At 42.3% G+C, this 19844-nt stretch overlaps 1 protein-coding gene across 2 annotated transcripts in view; it reads left to right on the top strand.

Moving 5' to 3' along the window:
• The window catches only part of LOC126259787 (natterin-4-like), a 115675-nt gene that overhangs the window by 8504 nt on the left and 87327 nt on the right, over positions 1–19844 (top strand). Inside the window, exon 2 of one of the 2 annotated variants that reach the window (XM_049956794.1) lies at positions 9617–9850. The exons of the other annotated variant lie outside the window; for it this stretch is intronic. Within the exon in view, the coding sequence (XP_049812751.1) occupies positions 9640–9850 (211 nt within the window). The 5' untranslated portion in view covers positions 9617–9639. The remainder of the gene's footprint in view (positions 1–9616; positions 9851–19844) is intronic. 2 annotated transcript variants of the gene reach the window in all.

The raw sequence follows: 19844 nt of genomic DNA, 5'->3' as shown, positions 1-19844 counted from the left end.
ACAACTACATCGATACTCAGCACTACACGTTACTGCGAATGGCGGAGGGTATCCCGTACCACTGCTAGCCATTTCCTTTCCTGTAAAACTCTCATTCGAGGGCAGGGTGGAGGCCTGTTGTGTTTTCTGATGAAAGCTGTTTCTGCCTCGATACAAGGCTATCGATAAAATATCGATATATTATTATTTCCGAAAGGAGGTATGGATTGATATCGGCGACAAGTTATTCCAGTTTTTGTCGATATATGGAAATCACAATGGCAATATCGAGAAATGGTATTTTTTTATTTTTCGCAATTTTCGTTAAATATTTGAAACTATTTCTTTTGAAATTGTAGTACAACTTTACTTTCGCTTTGTGAAGAAGTCTTACTACTTTTTGAGCTTTCGTCACGTCCAGTATTTCTTTTTGACTACGAGAGGCAAGTATGGGTACCACAAAAGAAGAAGTCCGATTGCGGTGTGAGTGGCATAACAAACTTGCTGGAAATTATGACCAAAAATTTAATGACGAGACTGGTCTTTGGCACAAGTGGATACGTGCGATGGGAAATGCTCACGTAATCGGCTCTCGGCGCTGCCAACAGAAACTGCAACGTTTAGATTCACCCCACAGTTTTCCTAAATCAGAATGAGAAAAGGCTTATTTCGCCATGTCGTCCATGAGAAATGAAGAAAATAATTTGTGAAAGGTTGACTGGACTGAATTGCATTGCAAACCACCATGTACACAGTTGTTAACTAACATCAAAACAGTTGGCCATAACAGTACTGTAATACAAACTTTTCATCTGCACAAAGACTATTAACTAATAAATTTTCAAATCAAGTGTTTTTCCTTCAGTTATTGAGCTAAGGGATATAATCAGGCTGCTGTCTTGTTGATGTACAGAATATCAAATAATAAATCAATACTTAAATATACAACTATAAAACTGGCAGTATATTTACAGTGTGGAACCGATATTTTTATAGGCCAATATGTCGATACATGTAAATATAGTGATACTCTTTTTTTTCTGTTTTAAAAGGGCCTCCTTCCTCCCCTATAGCCCTACCTTTTCCTCTCCAAAAATGCCGCCATCCTCTAGTGTCGACGCAGCACGTAAAGCAGGGTGCTGTTAGTAGCAAGCCTCATTGCCATAAACCGAAAATAAAAGCGGAGGCATACTCTGCTATGCCTCGGGGGGCGACGACACACTACTCAGAAATACACCTCTCTCTGCAGGTGTGAAGCAAGTGATGAGTTTAGAAACTAAAAAGGAAGAAAGAAATAAAGACAGAAATGAAGGCAAATTAAAAACAGGGACGGCAGCACACACAAATGAAAACGAAACTGGCGAGATAATCCCATCGCCCATAGAATGAACGAAGTAATAATCCTCTAAGATAGATTACGTGTTTTCTAATTTTCCAATAATTTTTCATACAAGGTTCACACAATCCCCATGTTACCAATTGCCATATTATCAGTATCATAGAACAGTCTTCGTCGATATCCATGGGCGTACCCAGCTTGTGGCAGGGGGTGGGGGTGGGGGGTGGGGGGTGGGGGGGCAGCTGCCCCCCCCCCCCCCCCCCCCCTAGAAGTTATTCGAACTCGTTCGCGCAGATCCGGGAGTAATTTATCCGTGTTTGGCACGTTACTGTCGGCAGGGAAGTTTATAGAAATAATAAATTTAGGGATAAGCAATCCGCTCTGCTATCCGCAGGCACGTTACGACGCCAAGGAACAGCGTATTCACTAGTAGGCAGTAAGGGATCATGACTATGTGAAGTTTCTAACGAACAATATCGTTTCTCCTACCATATTTAAATGTAAAATGCTTTTCTGCTCCTAAACTATTAATTTTTTAGTTACAGCTGACGCTAACTATAGATTAATAGCAGTTGACGTGCAGGTTATGACAAGCAGTAAATGGCGAGACATTTAGTGCAAGTGATGGTGTACAAGCCATTTTAATAAAGAAATATTATCGAGCACCATATGTTGATTGCTCAAGCCACAAACACAACATTTGCGGGAAACGATGCAAACTAGGAATACTGTTGCCACCGTGAAAGACGCTATAAACTTTTTTAGAGAATCGAGTACACGTCGGAAATACGCTCCCAATTTAAAAAGAATGTGCGAGACGAGATGGTCTCAAAAATATAAATGCAACAGACTGTTTTCTCAAAATTTCCCAGAGATTGTGAGAGCTCTAGAAAAACTGTCTACTGAGCGAAATTACGCAACGAGGAAATCTCCGTATCAGTTGCATTCAGCCATTACCAAACCAGTGTTCATCTTATCTTTACAAACAATAGCCAAATACTCAGCATTTTTGGAACCAGTAGCTACTGTCCTGCAGTCTAAGTCTGTAGGTATGATCGCGGTGAGGGAACACGTCAGAGGAATCCTTGACGTGCTCAGTAATGATCGAAAGCAAGCAGACAGAGTAACTAGCGAATTACTTGCAAAACCACAAGTTATAGCAGAGGAACTGGAAATAGAAATTACTGTTCCACGTTTTGCTTGCAAACAAAAATTCAGAAACAATCCACCATCCCGAACAGCGTATTCACTAGTAGGCAGTAAGGGATCATGACTATGTGAAGTTTCTAACGAACAATATCGTTTCTCCTACCATATTTAAATGTAAAATGCTTTTCTGCTCCTAAACTATTAATTTTTTAGTTACAGCTGACGCTAACTATAGATTAATAGCAGTTGACGTGCAGGTTATGACAAGCAGTAAATGGCGAGACATTTAGTGCAAGTGATGGTGTACAAGCCATTTTAATAAAGAAATATTATCGAGCACCATATGTTGATTGCTCAAGCCACAAACACAACATTTGCGGGAAACGATGCAAACTAGGAATACTGTTGCCACCGTGAAAGACGCTATAAACTTTTTTAGAGAATCGAGTACACGTCGGAAATACGCTCCCAATTTAAAAAGAATGTGCGAGACGAGATGGTCTCAAAAATATAAATGCAACAGACTGTTTTCTCAAAATTTCCCAGAGATTGTGAGAGCTCTAGAAAAACTGTCTACTGAGCGAAATTACGCAACGAGGAAATCTCCGTATCAGTTGCATTCAGCCATTACCAAACCAGTGTTCATCTTATCTTTACAAACAATAGCCAAATACTCAGCATTTTTGGAACCAGTAGCTACTGTCCTGCAGTCTAAGTCTGTAGGTATGATCGCGGTGAGGGAACACGTCAGAGGAATCCTTGACGTGCTCAGTAATGATCGAAAGGAAGCAGACAGAGTAACTAGCGAATTACTTGCAAAACCACAAGTTATAGCAGAGGAACTGGAAATAGAAATTACTGTTCCACGTTTTGCTTGCAAACAAAAATTCAGAAACAATCCACCATCCCGAACAGCGTATTCACTAGTAGGCAGTAAGGGATCATGACTATGTGAAGTTTCTAACGAACAATATCGTTTCTCCTACCATATTTAAATGTAAAATGCTTTTCTGCTCCTAAACTATTAATTTTTTAGTTACAGCTGACGCTAACTATAGATTAATAGCAGTTGACGTGCAGGTTATGACAAGCAGTAAATGGCGAGACATTTAGTGCAAGTGATGGTGTACAAGCCATTTTAATAAAGAAATATTATCGAGCACCATATGTTGATTGCTCAAGCCACAAACACAACATTTGCGGGAAACGATGCAAACTAGGAATACTGTTGCCACCGTGAAAGACGCTATAAACTTTTTTAGAGAATCGAGTACACGTCGGAAATACGCTCCCAATTTAAAAAGAATGTGCGAGACGAGATGGTCTCAAAAATATAAATGCAACAGACTGTTTTCTCAAAATTTCCCAGAGATTGTGAGAGCTCTAGAAAAACTGTCTACTGAGCGAAATTACGCAACGAGGAAATCTCCGTATCAGTTGCATTCAGCCATTACCAAACCAGTGTTCATCTTATCTTTACAAACAATAGCCAAATACTCAGCATTTTTGGAACCAGTAGCTACTGTCCTGCAGTCTAAGTCTGTAGGTATGATCGCGGTGAGGGAACACGTCAGAGGAATCCTTGACGTGCTCAGTAATGATCGAAAGGAAGCAGACAGAGTAACTAGCGAATTACTTGCAAAACCACAAGTTATAGCAGAGGAACTGGAAATAGAAATTACTGTTCCACGTTTTGCTTGCAAACAAAAATTCAGAAACAATCCACCATCCCAAAATGACAACGAATACTGGCGACGTTCGTTTATTAATACCATACATCGAATCATTCATGTCATAATTAAATATACGATTTTCACCAGAAAATACACCAGCTTATGCTCTAAACAAGCTACATGCCTTGAATATGAGCAATTCTAGTGTAACAGACTTCCTTAAAAGTGCAGAATTGTTTAAAACATTTTATGGATTTGGATGATATTGCCGGAGAACTGGAACTATGATACAATTTGTGGAGGAAAAAGAATATAACTGAAGGTAAATTAAAGGATATGGAAGTCGTTGACCTGTTTAACGAGATTAATATTTTCCCTAGCATGAAAGAAGCACTAAAAATTTTGAGCACTATTCCATGCACAACAGCGACTGTGAAACGATCCTTCAGCACACTTCGAAGAGTGAAGACGTGGCTAAGAAGCACTGTGGGAGAAGAAAGGCTCACAGGATTGTGTCTGATGAACGTACACCGCAATTATGTAAAAGAAAACTGCGAGATGTTAGAGAAGAAAGTAACTGAGAAATTTGCGGCAAATCCTAGAAGATTATTATTGAATTGAAAAGTTGTATTTTTGAACAAGTGCATTCTTATATTTAAAATGTTTATTGAAAGCAGTTTTTCACTGGTTTACTGTTTTATTTAATAAGAAGTGCTGTATGTTGTCTCGAGTCCTTGTTTCCTGAGACTAGTTATGACCGAGTGGCACTGACCCCAGCTAGCGCTTTGTGGAGACTCTCCCTGGGATGGGTCCCTCCCCACCCCTCCCTGTGGCCATACGGGGCTCTCGTACATCCCCTTTGGGGATTGATTATTCTAACGATTTTCACATTGGTTCTACATTACTTGTGGGACACTTTTGGGAAAGAGGGTCGCATAACACTTGCAGCACCAGAGGTCCACTGTGAGAGGCGTCAGCACGATTTCCACTCATAACTTTTGACTCGGATATCTCCCGACTAGAGTTCCTTGCCCTAAATTATACATTTACGCTTTCCTTCAATCCTGGCAGTCTGTAACATCATCATGGTATATGGCTCCATTAGGCGGACAGTGATGAAGCAAAAGTGGAAACTTCGCAGTGAAAGCTGACGTGTGGGAGAGAGCATTACTTGTTTATCCTACCTTCACGACCCGCAACGTTTCTGCACCGAGACACTCCTGTTGATAGGTCAGTGTAGCTTAAAATACGTCAGACAGAGTATTCATACTACACATATTGTAAGTAGTGTCTGCTAATGGCAGGAACCGTATCAGAATAGAGCTTGAGAAAAATGAGGCAACATATCGGTTAGCACTGGAAAAAAAGATGTTAAAAAAATGTTTGTATCAATGTTCATAGTCCCACACACATGGCTAACATAGAAAGACGGAGCGAGGTGGCGCAGTGGTTAGCGCACTGGACTCGCATTCGGAAGGGCGGCGGTCAAACCCGGGTCCGGCCTTCCACACTTATGGTTTCAATGATTTTCTTAAATCGCTCCAGGCAAATGCCAGGATGGTTCCTTGCCCGTCCTTGACACAATCCGAGCTCGTACTCCATCTATAATGACCTCAACGTCAATGCAACGTTCGTACCTTATTTTAACAAACAAGAAATATTCAGGATGTTGAAATTTCGGTAAGCGGAGAAGAGATACTGGATGTAATTGTTATGGAATATATAGTTATGTAGGTGTGGAGGTTTCGAAAGTGAGTTATGCAGAATGGAGTTCGAATGATCTGAAACATCAAACTTGTTTGTTAACGTTTGACTCACAAACTTTAACGACATTTGCATATATTCATGGAATGAGGTGCTCTCTAGAGCCATACACGTCTCCTGGGAGACAATGTTCACGGCTCAGCTACGTTAGCAATCAGTGCAATGACCAGACAATATTTGAAAGGTGTGGTGGACAGCACATATCACACATTCATTTTCTGTATTGTAGTGCCAAGAAAATCGTTTAGCCACAAAAGAAGACGCCATAAATTAACCAGAAGGAAACAAATACAAAAACGTAACCAGCGCAACATATCTTACAATAAAGCATGCAACTTTTTAAATTCACGCAGCCATGCACCAGTAACCTGGCACTCATTAGGACAGAAAAACCAGAACATTTCGAAAAATACGACTCTGATGCAAAGCTGAAGATCAGCGGGGCAGAATTTTCTTTGTTTTTGTTTAGTTTAGTGGTGTTCCGACCCGGCGGCCTTTACGGCCGGGCACAAAAGTACTGTGTGTAACCAGTAGTATACGAGGGCTAAACCAAGAACCGAAATTATTTTTTTTTAAAGCTAAATATTTTCACTTTATTCAAAGCAATCTTATCCTCTTCAAAATACTCTCCGTTGCACCTAATACATTTGTCACACTGGTGCTTCCAGTGTTTGAAACATTTTTTTGTAGTCATGTACAGAAACAGGTGACAGTTACTACCTCGTTTTTTTCTTCACTTCTTCAATGTTGTCAAATCGATGTCTATTCGTGCCCCTTGGAAATAGGTAGAAATGAAAAAAAGTCTCTCGGACCCAGGTCAGACGAGGAAGGTGCGTGGAGCAGCGACACAGTGCCACTTTTAGACAAAAGCTAACAGAGACGGCTGTGCGTGCAGGTGCGTTGTCGTGGCGGAGCGGTCAGCCTCCGGCCTGCCACAAATCGGGTCTTTCTTGACGAACACTATTTCGCAATCTTCTTAAAACTTCCAAATGAAAGGCTTGACTGACTGTCTGTAGACACAAGTTCTCGAATTTTTTCACTATTGACGTCGATTCGAGTAGTTGATGGACGTCGAGAGCAAGGTTTGTCATCAACCGATATGTCGCTATTTTTAAATCGAGCAAACAACTCATACACTTGCGGTTTTCGCATAGCGTCATCTTGGTGAGCTGTGTTCAACATTAAAACGGTTTCAGCAGCATATTTACCGAGTAGAAAACGAAATTTCAGTAAATTATAGGTTAACAGGTATCCATACACGTAAGTATTGGACAACATGCATCGTTATTATAGAAAAGAGCAAAATGTTATTCACAGTGATGTTTAACGTGTAACACACGTGAATATGTAATGATAGTGTTTATGGTGATGCATGTCGGCTTCACTTTGTATTACTGACGAGATAACAGTGCCTACTTCGAATGTTTATCTTTGTGCTGGTCATGGATATCAAAACCTGGATAACTTACGAATAAGTGTGTTGGCGAAGTAACGAAGTTTGCTGTAAAAGCTATCAGATATAGAGTGGATCTCTTCTGTAACAATTTTTATTTTTAAGTAATTGTGGGTTGTTGAGCTTCGAACGAATCTGGGGCGTTAAATATTATTCACAAAATCTTATTTTGACCAACCTGCAGTTCTTCAGTAAGCTTTCATGCAACGTGCCCGATATGGAATTTGCATACAACATTAATGGTGATGCTAACGATCTGAAAAGTAGGACACTTTTTTCTGTTTAGAGACGCCCTTCCCTTTATTAAGGGATATGTAGAGCAAAAACTGCTTTCTTTAATCTCGACGTCTGTTACATGTTCCGTAGACGTAAGGTGTTTTTCCAAGTGAACTCCGAGATATTTCGCATATTGTCTCAGGAATGATTTCATTTAATAACAGCAGGAGCGTTTGTAAACTCCTGTCTTTTTCTCCTATAAAGGCTTTGGCTTTTTCCATTTCTTTTAACCCGCCAACCTGTAAACCGTTTTTTAAGTGGTAAATACCCCGTTCAAGTTCTCCTGAGTGTTCCCGCTGTAATTTATCGCATTATCATCATTGAAGAAGCCATTTTAATTGGATGGAAGACTGGTACAGCTGGTAAATATATGTTAAACAGTATCGGTCCCCAAAAGTGAATATGTTGGTACCCGGCGCTCATAGGGTAGCCATCAGAAGCATTGTCAAAAATAAGTACACCACACGCAGCCATTAAAATATGAACTAAATAATCTTACAGTATGCTTTGGCAACCTTAATTTGTTTTCTTATACAATAACCATTTGCCAAATTCTGTCAAAGGCTTACATACTGTGCAAGTTTCTGACACTTGTTGATTTAGCATCATTATAGCCACCTTTGACTCCATCAACTTGCCACAACATCTGCAGTGGAAATGAACGTTTCGGACGAAATACGACTCCGGAAAACGTGGAACGACAAATCAATTCTACCAAATACGTAGTTCGAAGAAGTGTGATCTGTTCAGCTGCTTTCGAAATTAGAGATATGAGGCTGACTGCTCCGTAATTTTTTGGATGTCTATGCTGTTTGTTTGGTTTCAGTATACTAATTGCCGTGGCATATTTCGACTAACTGGGAAAATGCCATAATTTTAATATCGCATTAATTATGGCGGAAAAACAATCTTCAGGGACTTGGAGACAAGGCTTCTTTACGTGACTTCAGTTGGAACACAATTTTGTTAATTTTCCATAGAAGACTCAAATCGACGCGCTTATTGTCATGGAACTGGTTGCTGACAGTGCTGTTAGCAGTAAAATTGTTGTAGAGATCGATGGATGCAGTATTTGGAGTAACGGATGATGTGAATTCTTTTCCCAAAGCCTGTGTTTTCTCTTGCGCCCATTTCCAGAGTTTCCGTGTACGTATAATTATTAGATTATTTTAACTGTTGAAACTCAGGAGGATTCAGGTGTTATTTGTTCCACGGGAGTGGGGTACTTGGCCTCCAAGCAGACTCTAAACTGGTGCTGGCCTCGATCCGCTATTAACAGCCCAGTCCCGACAGCCACTATACTCCGCAATGCTCTTTTGTTTTTCAGAGCTGCCACTGATGTTTCATGAAAAGCAAATTCTCTCAGCATCTCCAAACTCTGGTGGACGTGATGACCGGCGAGATCTTTAATAAACTGAGTGCCATACCTCCAGCGTTATTTAACCTGAAACAGCTGTGCCAGTTTATAACATTTTCTGACATCTTCACTTCGAAACAATCCTTAATTATGCTACCCCGGATAAACGGTGTTCGGTTCACAGTACTCGTCACATCGTATTTCATTTCTTGCTTCTAATCGAGGCAGTGTTCAGCAACAGCTGACTCTCATGTCGAGTGTGTCGCTGACGTTCCTTTCATCTCTCATCGTCTGTTCTGATAGAACTGCCGCACGTTCGCATGGAATGCGATAAACGGGTGGCTGCCGCATATCGTTTTTAACATTACAAGCGATGTCTTTTACATTATTTGAACGGGACGAAATACATAGGATGCCAATTAATACTTTTGGATGAACAAATTGCACCCTTTCTGTCTCAGCAAGGTGTAATATGCTCAACAACACTGATTCTGTACCTGGACTCACCTGTTATTAGTGATAACCAATGTACAATGATTAGTGACAATCAGTGTAAAACACTGACTGTCGCTTGGCCTTATCTGCTTGAAATACTGAACCCGTGCTCTGTTCTGTCACGCTAACAGAGGCAGCTGATTCAGTGAATAAGATGGATACAGACGACACGACGTCCGGAAGTGGCGCCCAGAAGCGGCGAACCGTTCCCGATGACGACGGAATAATCGAACGCAAGATTCCGAGAGCAACAGAGCGGGATTCGGAGGAGAAGCTGTTCTTTGACCGGCTGTTCGGGCCTCCTCCCGAGGAGATGCAACAGGAGGCGATGGAAGCCGCTCCTTGCAGGACAGCACTGTCTGCAGGTAGGTCCAGGTGGCGGCAGCAGCAGCAGCAGCCGCAGCAGCCGCAGGCGTTCACCACCTGTGCGGATCTGGCCTCAGTGGTGTACTTACAAGGGGAACTCCACATCGCACCTACTCTGTCCCTCAGATTTACTGGATAGCCCATCAAAAAGTGAAAACAGGAAAAAAGATTTACCGAACTGTGAAAAGAGAAGCAAAATGGAAACAGTGATCAGTCTAAGTTCGAGATGTACAAGCGAATATGAATACCTACAGCGACATGGTTATGTGGCCACACTGTTGGTCTCTGATGGGGGAGGTCCGAGTTCAAAACTCCAAATTATGAACTGTCCACCCAGTCACTGACGTGTGTGTTCGCGTATCCAAATTTATGTGTGTGTCATGTTGTAACGTGCGTTTTCAACAGCAAGGTGTAACGAAAGGACCTCGGGACGTACGTACCTCCTATTTGTTCTACACAAGTACCACATGTTATGACTCTTGAGTTCCTTTGTTGTAATGCAGTTGACACCCGATTATTTGTTATTTTCATTTGTGTGCGAGGTCTGTGCGGCATCTCACATTTACATGCGACTGTGACAAACTTTTACTACATGTCTCATATTCTGTATCTAATGTATAGTATGACAACTGCCAAGACTGCAGAAGGAGAACAGTCATGTCAATGACCACACAACCACATTGCTGTGGTTCTTCCAGTTTGCTCGATGTTGTGTGTCTTGAACTTGGACCACTCCCTGTATCTATTTTGCTTCTTTTTCCATCTGTACACATTCTTCCTGTTTTCATGCTTGATCTGATGGGGTATCCACTCGGCCATTTTACCACTAAATCTGAATGGGGTGTGTTAGGGAGTTTCCCTTGTTAGAAGCGAAACGAGGACAGACTGAGTTTAGTCGATAAAGTCAAACCGTCACACAAAAAGAGACCAGAAATCAACTGATTCACGAGTAAAAAAACGACCGGGTTCTTTACTGGTATTCTGCCGACCTGTTGTTTTCATTTTCTGCACATCATTTCGTCGGCCGACGCAGCTGTCCTGTTGATGTGCTGCGAGTTTTCGTCTTTGTGTACTCGCTGCCTGGACTCCAACGAGGCTCGAAGCCGTTTTAGGTCTCGATCCGCAGTTTAAAGCCGAGTTCGCGTCGCTTCGCCCACTACACACTAGCACTAATTTTTCGTGAATAGAAAATTCTCCCAGCATCTTCCAACTTGGTGGACGTAGTTACCGTCGAGATTTTAATAAACTGAGTGCCGCATCTCCAGCGTTATTTAAACTGAAGCAGCCGTCTTAGTTTATTAGTTTTTCTGACGTCTTCGTTTAGCCACACTCTTGAGTGTGGATACACAGAAACTTGGTGACCGTTCATGATACCTCGTCGCATCGTATTTCATTTCACGCTTATAATCGAGGCAGTATTCAGCAACAGCTGAGTTGCATATCGGGTGTGTCACTGGTGTTCCTTTCATCTCTCATCCACTGTTCTGGTAGTATTGCCGCGCGTTCGTATGAAGTGCGATACATGCTGGCTGTCAGAGACTTAGGTCGCTTGTAACATTACAAGCAATACCTTTTACCTTAGTTGAAGGGAGCAAAATACACAGGATACCATCTTTCTCTACGAGTTTACCGGTCTTTCTACATCTACATACATGCTCCACAAGCCCCATGGACACTAAAAACGCTATATTCAATCATTACAGGTTTCTTTCTCCTACTCATCTACATTAACTTACATTTTCTTCCTCCCATTCATCAGACCAACTAGAAATTTTGTTCAAGTCATGTTGTATCCTCCTACAGTCACTCAACTTCGACACTTTACCATTCACCACAGCATCATCAGCAAACAGCCGTAGCTTGCTGCCCACCCTGCCCCCAATCTTTTGTGTACATACAAAATAATAGCGGTCCTGTGACACTTCCCTGAGGCCCTCCTGATAACGCCCTTGTCTCTGCTGGAAACACACCATCGACGACAGCATACTGGGTTCTATAACTCTGGCTTCACATACCTGTCAACTATTCCATACGCTCGTACCTTACGCCTGATATGCGGCACCGTGTCAAACGTTTTCTAGAAATCTAGAAACATCGAATCTGCTTGTTGCCCTTCATCCATTCTTCATATTGTATCATGTGAGAAAAAAGTAAGCTGAGTTTCGCACGAGCAATGCCTTCTAAAACTATGCTGCTTTGTTGACATAAACTTTTCGGTCTCAAGAAAATTTATTATATTCCAATTGAGAATATGTTCAAGGGTTCTGCAGCAGACCGATGTTGGGGATGTTGGTCTCCAATTTTGCGGGTCCGTGGTTTTGCCCATCTTATACACAGGAGTCACTTGCGCTTTTTTCCAGTCTCTTCAGACTTTGTGCTGGGCAAGAGATTCACAGTAAATACAGGCTATTTAAGGGTCTGGTACCGTAGCTAACACAGCTGCGTGGACTACACTAGACCAGTGCTCTCCCGAACACAAACTTCAATTCATATCTTCAGTTTATTTCCCCGTTCTTGTGTCGTCACTATTGCCAAGGCTCTCCAGTACTGGAACACCATCCCAGCATTGGATGTAAAGGGGAAATCCTGCCTGTGCCTCAGGCGTAGGTGATGTATAGATCTTATACAGTTAAATTTTTCATGAGGCATTTGAGTCTCATCTACAGGTTACCTACGCCTGAGCTACGGGCAGGATTTCCGCATTATGTCCGATGCTGGGATGCTATTCCAGTGCTGGAGAGCCTTGGCAAGAGTGACGATCTAAGAAGGCAAAGACAAGCTGAAGATGTGAATTGAAGTTTGTGTTTGGGAGGGCACTGGACTAGGCTAGTCCATGTAGCTGTGTTAGCTCGCTGTGGTGGTGTAGTGGCCAGTACACCTACGTAGTAAGCAAGGAAACCTGGGTTCAAGTCCTGGCCTTGGCACAAATTTTAATTCATTTCTGCAGCTTCCATCATTATCGTGTTAAGAAGTATTTCATGTGGCTGTCTCTGCTACCCCGCCCCCCCCCCCCGCCCCCCCCCCCCCTTACCTGCAGTAAATCCATATACATCTCAGTCTACACACGGTAGGTGTCTGCATTATATTTCATGGAATGGCAGACATTATTCCACACATAGCTCAACATTACATTTTGCACATATAGTACGGATGACTCATTTTCATGATTGACCTGCAAATCTCCTCTTTTTATTATCTTATGACTTCTTTATAAGATGGTGCTTTCTGTCAGCGAATTTCATTCAAGAGTCAGGTGGTTGTTTGGAAGCCATGAGACCGCCCAGAACTTTTGGTTTGGACCTGGAAGCAGTAAGATATCTCAAACCTATTCCTCTACTGAATTCGAGTTGTGGCATATCTTGCCTTAAGTTCTTGTACAGTATCCAAGTACTGTGGTTGCAGACATCTACTAGTCACGAGAAAACAGGCAAGTGTCACTTCTTGTTACGTATTCTTCGTCCATTTGGTCAGAACCACCCATGAAATTGTTATGAAGCCCAGTCACTTATGGACATGGTTGTGTGACTTGTTTCTTGTAGCTCTGTGAATACCATTTCCCTGAATCTGAAGGTTCTTCACCATGAATGTTAGTAACTACTGAATTGTGCATCCATCTACTTAGCAACACACCATCCTCCTTCGAAATTATTGTCTCTGAGTATCCTCTGTTTTTTTTTTTTTTTCATCATGCTACTCTTCTCTAGAATAGTGTAATTTTGGGAAATTCTATTTTGCCTAATGATTCCTGTTGCTACAAAATCTCTCGAATAACTGGAAAGGTTATGTCTTATGAATAAATTGTCATTATAAAATCGAGAAGGTAGTTGCTCTAGGTTGTCTGACATTTTTACTAGGGGACCAGCAGCTTGTCCGAAATATGACACGCACTCCTGTAAGTTCCTCGTCTCGGTATACAAGATGTCCCTGCACGGGTTTCAAACACCAAACTTTGCAACCGAATCTAATCAGTCTGACACGTATGCACTCTTTAAAAAGAATGTCTACTGTAATCTTTGCCATGCATTTATCGTATGACAGTTAATATTCTGGTTCGACGTATTTTATACAGATATTTTGGACAAAGGAAAGAAGAGGTCTTATTTTATACAACTTATCACTTCAATTTCTTGACTGTTTACGAATCTGAGAATTTGTTCAAATCTATTTCTCCTCATAGAACTTACAACTGACGTGTTTCTTGTGTCTTCACAGGTATCACAGATAAATCATTTCCCTGGCGGTTCATTGAACCCTCTCAAAATCGCAATAAAAACCGAATCTGTTTTGTTACTTTAGAACCAGGACAATTGTGGAAAAGTGAATACTCCCCTCCACCTGAAACTGAAAAATATATTTGTCCATAAATAGTTCAAAGATTTCAGCCGGTGTCGTATTCGAAATATCAGAATACTTTGGTTAAGGAAATGAGTCGCATAGGAAAGTCGTAAATTCCCCGTCAGGCCACCTGAATGTTTCTCAGGCAATGCGCGTCCTTCTTGTGTGACTACTGAATTAATATATCTCATTTCTGCAGGAGCCAAAAGTTGATTCCACCCAGATTGTCTGGACTTACTCCTAGATCTTCGTCTGCAGAACCCTCATCAAGCGTGCCAGGTTCCATAGTTTGTCGACTCTTATTCCGGAACAGTAGATGAAGAACTTCTCTCAGCATTCTATCGCAGCCAAGACATTTCGTAAAATCACTACGAAAAATAAGAGCCACTGAAAATAGGATTGCTACACATAATAGATATTGAAACGTATCAGCATTAACAGGTGAAAAAAGTGAAATATTGAAAGCGGTGAAAACTAATTGCTATGCTGTAACCAGTTTCTTTAATGTTGTCACAAAATATTAAACAGTAATCTCAGATACAGAATCTTAGGATTGCACGCAAAATGTTATACAGGGTGGTCCATTGATAGTAACCGGGCCAAATATCTCACGAAATAAGCATCAAACGAAGAAACTACAAAGAACGAAACTCGTCTAGCTTGAAGGGGAAAACCAGTTGGACCGCTAGGTGGCGCTGCCATAGGTCAAACGGATATCAACTGCGTTTTTTTAAAATAGGAACCCCCATTGTTTATTACATATTCGTGTAGAACGCAAAGAAATATGAATGTTTTAGCTGCACCACTTTTTTCGCTTTGTGATAGATGGTGCTGTAATAGTCACAAACGTATAAGTACGTGGTATCACGTAAAATTCCGCCAGTGCGGACGGTATTTGCTTCGTGATACATTACTCGTGTTAAAATGGACCGTTTACCAATTGCGGAAAAGGTCCATATCGTGTTGATGTGTGGCTATTGTGATCAAAATGCCCAACGGGCGTGTGCTATGTATGCCGCTCGGTATCCTGGACGACATCAGCCAAGTGTCCGGACCGTTCGCGGGATAGTTACGTTATTTAAGGAAACAGGAACTGTTCAGCCACATGTGAAACGTCAACCACGACCTGCAACAAATGATGACGCCCAAATAGGTGTTTCAGCTGCTGTCGCGGCTAATCTGCACATCAGTAGCAGACAAATTGCGCGAGAATCGGGAATTTCAAAAGCGTCGGTGTTGAGAATGCTACATCAACATCGATTGCAACCGTACCATATTTCTATGCACCAGGAATTGCATGGCGACGACTTTGAACGTCGTGTACAGTTCTATTACAGGGGACAAGAGAAATTACGGGACGATAACAGATTTTTTGAACGCGTTCTATTTAGCGACGAAGCGCCATTCACCAACAGCGGTAACGTAAACCTACATAATATGCACTTTTGGGCAACGGAAAGTCAACGATGGCTGCGACAAGTGGAACATCAGCGACCTCGGCGGGTTAATGTATTATGCGGCATTATGGTAGGAAGGATAATTGGCCTCCATTTTATCGACGGCAATCTAAATGGTGCAATGTATGCTGATTTCGTACGCAATGTTTTACCGATGTTACTACAAGATATTTCACTGCATGACAGAATGGCGATGTTCTTCCAACATGATGGATGTCCGGCACATAGCTCGCGTGCTGTTGAAGTGGTATTGAATAGCATATTTCATGACAGGTGGATTGGTCGTCGAAAATATTTCCATGGCCTGCACGTTCCCGGATTTCTTTCTGTGGGGAAAGTTGAAGGATATTTGCTATCGTGATCCACCGACAACGCCTGACAACATGCGTCGGCGCACTGTCAATGCGTGTGCGAACATTACGAAAGGCGAACTACTCGCTCTTGAGAGGAATGTCGTTACACGTACTGCCAAATGCATGGAGGTGGACGGACATCATTTTGAGCATTTATTGCATTAATGTGGTATTTACAGGTAATCACGCTGTGACAGCATGCGTTCTGAGAAATGATAAGTTCACAAAGGTACATGTATCACATTGGAACAACCAAAATAAAATGTTCAAACATACCTACGTTCTGTATTTTAATTTAAAACACCTACCTGTTACCAACTCCTCGTCTAAAATTGTGAGCCATATGTTTGTGACTATTACAGTGAGAGGCAGCCACATGCCTTGCTCATTCTGTGGCATCAAGCAGTCAGGCCTGCAAGATGAGTGGTCTGCCAAGCGAGTGGATTTATTCTTATTTCTCGTCTAACATCAATGATTGATTATGAGCTCTAGTACCCACAATTATGCTACGAATTATTCTCCTGTTTGAATATTACACAACGGAAAGGGATAACGCACATCTGACTATTAGAAATTTACACAACTCTGATTGTTCACTACGCTCTGGCAATACCACATTTTCATTCTTACTCAACGGCTTTGATCAACACGTGGCCATCGCACTGAATATGAATGGCGCACACATTATAAATTCTGGATATCATGACTGCACACTATTCGAAGAACAAGGCCACCAATCTTTTTCTTTTCACTATCTTTTTTATTCCGATAAATTCTATTATGATTCAAAGATAACCTAAACACACCATTACATTTTATATAACAATAACACATGAGAAACTGCGCCCAGTGGGCATGGCTTTACATTGGTGATTCTCTATCTTGTGGTCTCGTAATTATCTAACGCTACAGTGCACTTTCTGGATAGTCTGGTGGATCTTTTGCTATATCTCACACTTCGACTCCCACACCCATCATCACGAAAATTTACTCCAGACCGAGCGGTACAAAAAGGAACCTATCTTGCTACTCTCCCATGCAAACCATACATACTTAAATTACATGAAATACTTCACACTGGCAACAGAGAATACATCACAAAGAATAGTCACAACGTTAGAATCACACGATACTGCGCCACTTCGCAACTTTTCTTTCCTACTGAGAACTCTGGAGGATATATGCACGTCTCCCTGTGCAATGCAAGCCAGGTGGCGTTGCTGGATAGACGGCTGACTCACTTTGCTTCTCTCTCGGAGTATTAGAGTTTGAATCTAGCGTCACGCGGAAATAACACGCAAAGATCATATTCGTCACAAACGCGAGTCCTCAGCTGATACCTTGGACGAGTACTTCTCTTTATCCTTTGTCTCATACACAGATTGAGACTCACACAGTTCTCACCACGTGGAAGTGCTCGTCTCTAATTTCGAGTCTTGCGCACGCCATTTCTTAAATATTTCCAACTTTAGTACACACGCCAGTAATGCCGCTTAACTTTAGCACTCGAAAGTATTTCAACTTGTACTAGCACTCGCAAGTATTTCAAGTTATTGGTACACGTGGTTTTTCTTTGTGACCGTTGGTCACTTCCGAAGATTACTATGATCCCCTTAATATTACCTGCCTGACATTTAATTCTCCCCCCAAAAGTTCCTGAAATAGAGAAATTATTATTCCAAACTCCTTTTAAGTATTTCACATGCATACGAAATCTCTCCACTCTTTTGTCTTTACGAAGCACACCTAAGAAAGGTATTACCAACACAAGATCCAGCGCCAGATTGCTGAAACATGGCCATTCTTCAGGTCACCTCGCACCATGCTACTGTATTGGCCAGCCACATTTCAGGCGCTCAAAGCTCAGGTAAATTTCATCTCTTTGGTTCCACCAAAGGAGACCACAGGATCATCTCAAAGATGATCATATATTGCGCATTCACTAACTGCGGTTAGGAGACGACCATACATTCATTCATTTCACAAATCTCAACAGATTGGACGTAGGGATTTATTTTGTGGGAGTGCACATGTGATCAATTAAATAAATAAATTGTCCTTCTTTCCTACAACGGTATCCGGCTTCGGTGTATTAAGTTAGATTGACTTATTATTACAAAAAATATGTTGTTCTGACAAGAATAACGAAGAATGTTGTACCTATTTTGAATGTCGGGCGGTACTGCACCCTTTCAACAGCACCATCTATCAAAAAGCGAAAAAAGTGGTCCAACTAAAACAGTCATATTTCTTTAGGTACTACACGAATATGTAATAAAAAATCGGGGTTCCTATTTAACAAAACGCAGTTGATATCCGTTTGACCTATGGCAGCGCCATCTAGCGGCACAACCGTAGCGCCATCTGGTTTCCCCCTTCAAGCTAGACGAGTTTCGTTCTTTGTAGTTTTTCCGTTCGACGCTTATTTCGTGAGATACTTGGCCCGGTTACGATCAGTGGACCACCCTGTATAACGTAAAAGTATGTTACCTTACCTTCTTACGAGATGTGACATATCTTTGGAGAATATTTACGTGTTAACTCTGAGGCAGAGGAATGCAGTCTAACTGAGATTCAATTGAAAACTGTGTTGTCGTTGTTAGCGAAACAATGCCGTGAAAAGCGCGCAAACGACAATTAAAGCCAGTCTTGCCTTATGACAACGTTAGGTTATAAAGGGTTACAGCATTTGAGCAGGACTTGCTTTGACACTACTGGGAAGTGTCGAAGCATGCTGTCCTGTATTTGCTCCTGACCGGGTGCAGTGTAGCCCACACGGAAAAAGGGCAGCTCTAGGACTGAGAATTGTTGGCTCTGAAGTCCAGCTTGCTCCTATCTACAGTCACACATCACCGGCGGAACGCCAGGTCCTTGCTGACTTTGGCATTAGTCGTTGTAAATGCACTGCCATCGCTCGAACGATGTCTCCGGGAGTTATTTGGGGACACCCATTTCAGCGCTACTGTTATTGTTAAACAACCACCCTTACGGTATTCCACAATTGTGGACGGCAAATGAAATTGTTCATAGAGTAGTTGTAGGTACACTTTCGCACTGCGCAACTTATCCTTGCTCCTCTAAACCTTCATTCCAGTCAGTGTTATCAAAAGTTTTCTCCAAAAAGTCTGTTTGCCTCTCGTTGGTCCAATTGCACAGTTTGAGATACAGCAGGCACGTTTCGCTCCCCGTGCGGCGCGGCCGCCAGCGGTTCGACGCTTTCACAGTCCAGTGGGGCTCGCGGCAGGAGGCGAGCGCGCCCGATGACGCCTCTACCGGGTGACGTCACCGGCATGGCCGCAGCAGGCAGCGCCAGCCCCTGGCAGTTGCACAACGGCTGGCAACTCTGCCGCGCACAGCCCGTGCCGCGCTTAACTCGTCACAGCACGAGCAGCCGTGTCAGACTCTTTTGTTTCAAGTAAATGTTTGCAGTGTTTTGCTCCCACGGTAGTTACTTTCGATGTCCGTATATATTTTAGCGAACTCTCGGTTTTTTTCTTCTTTATTAAAATCATTGTATACCGAACGAGCATTAACGAAGTGGAGGATCGGCGACTGTTTCAGGGGCTGGCATGGATAGAAGTGACGTAGAGCGTTTAAACGTCCCGAAAGCTGCGTTGTTGCCTGGACAAACAGCTCTCCGGCAACGCCCCCTCCCGGCGCTGGCGCTGAGGGCGCAGGGGCGAGTGCGGCAGAAGGCGGAGGCTGCGGCCGGACGCCGCTAGGGGGACGCTGTGTCGCCTTTTAACATGTCTGTGTTACATCAGACTTACGTTCTGCAGTAGCAATACTCTGCTGCTCACGCAATTGTCCGAAAAGGAAAAGTGGAGAGCCACCTCATTCAGTGCGGA

Source organism: Schistocerca nitens, chromosome 5 (assembly GCF_023898315.1).
Source record: "Schistocerca nitens isolate TAMUIC-IGC-003100 chromosome 5, iqSchNite1.1, whole genome shotgun sequence".
NCBI lineage: Eukaryota > Metazoa > Arthropoda > Insecta > Orthoptera > Acrididae > Schistocerca > Schistocerca nitens.
The sequence above is the reverse complement of the archived record's forward strand: the minus strand, read 5'-3'. Positions and strand labels throughout refer to the sequence as shown.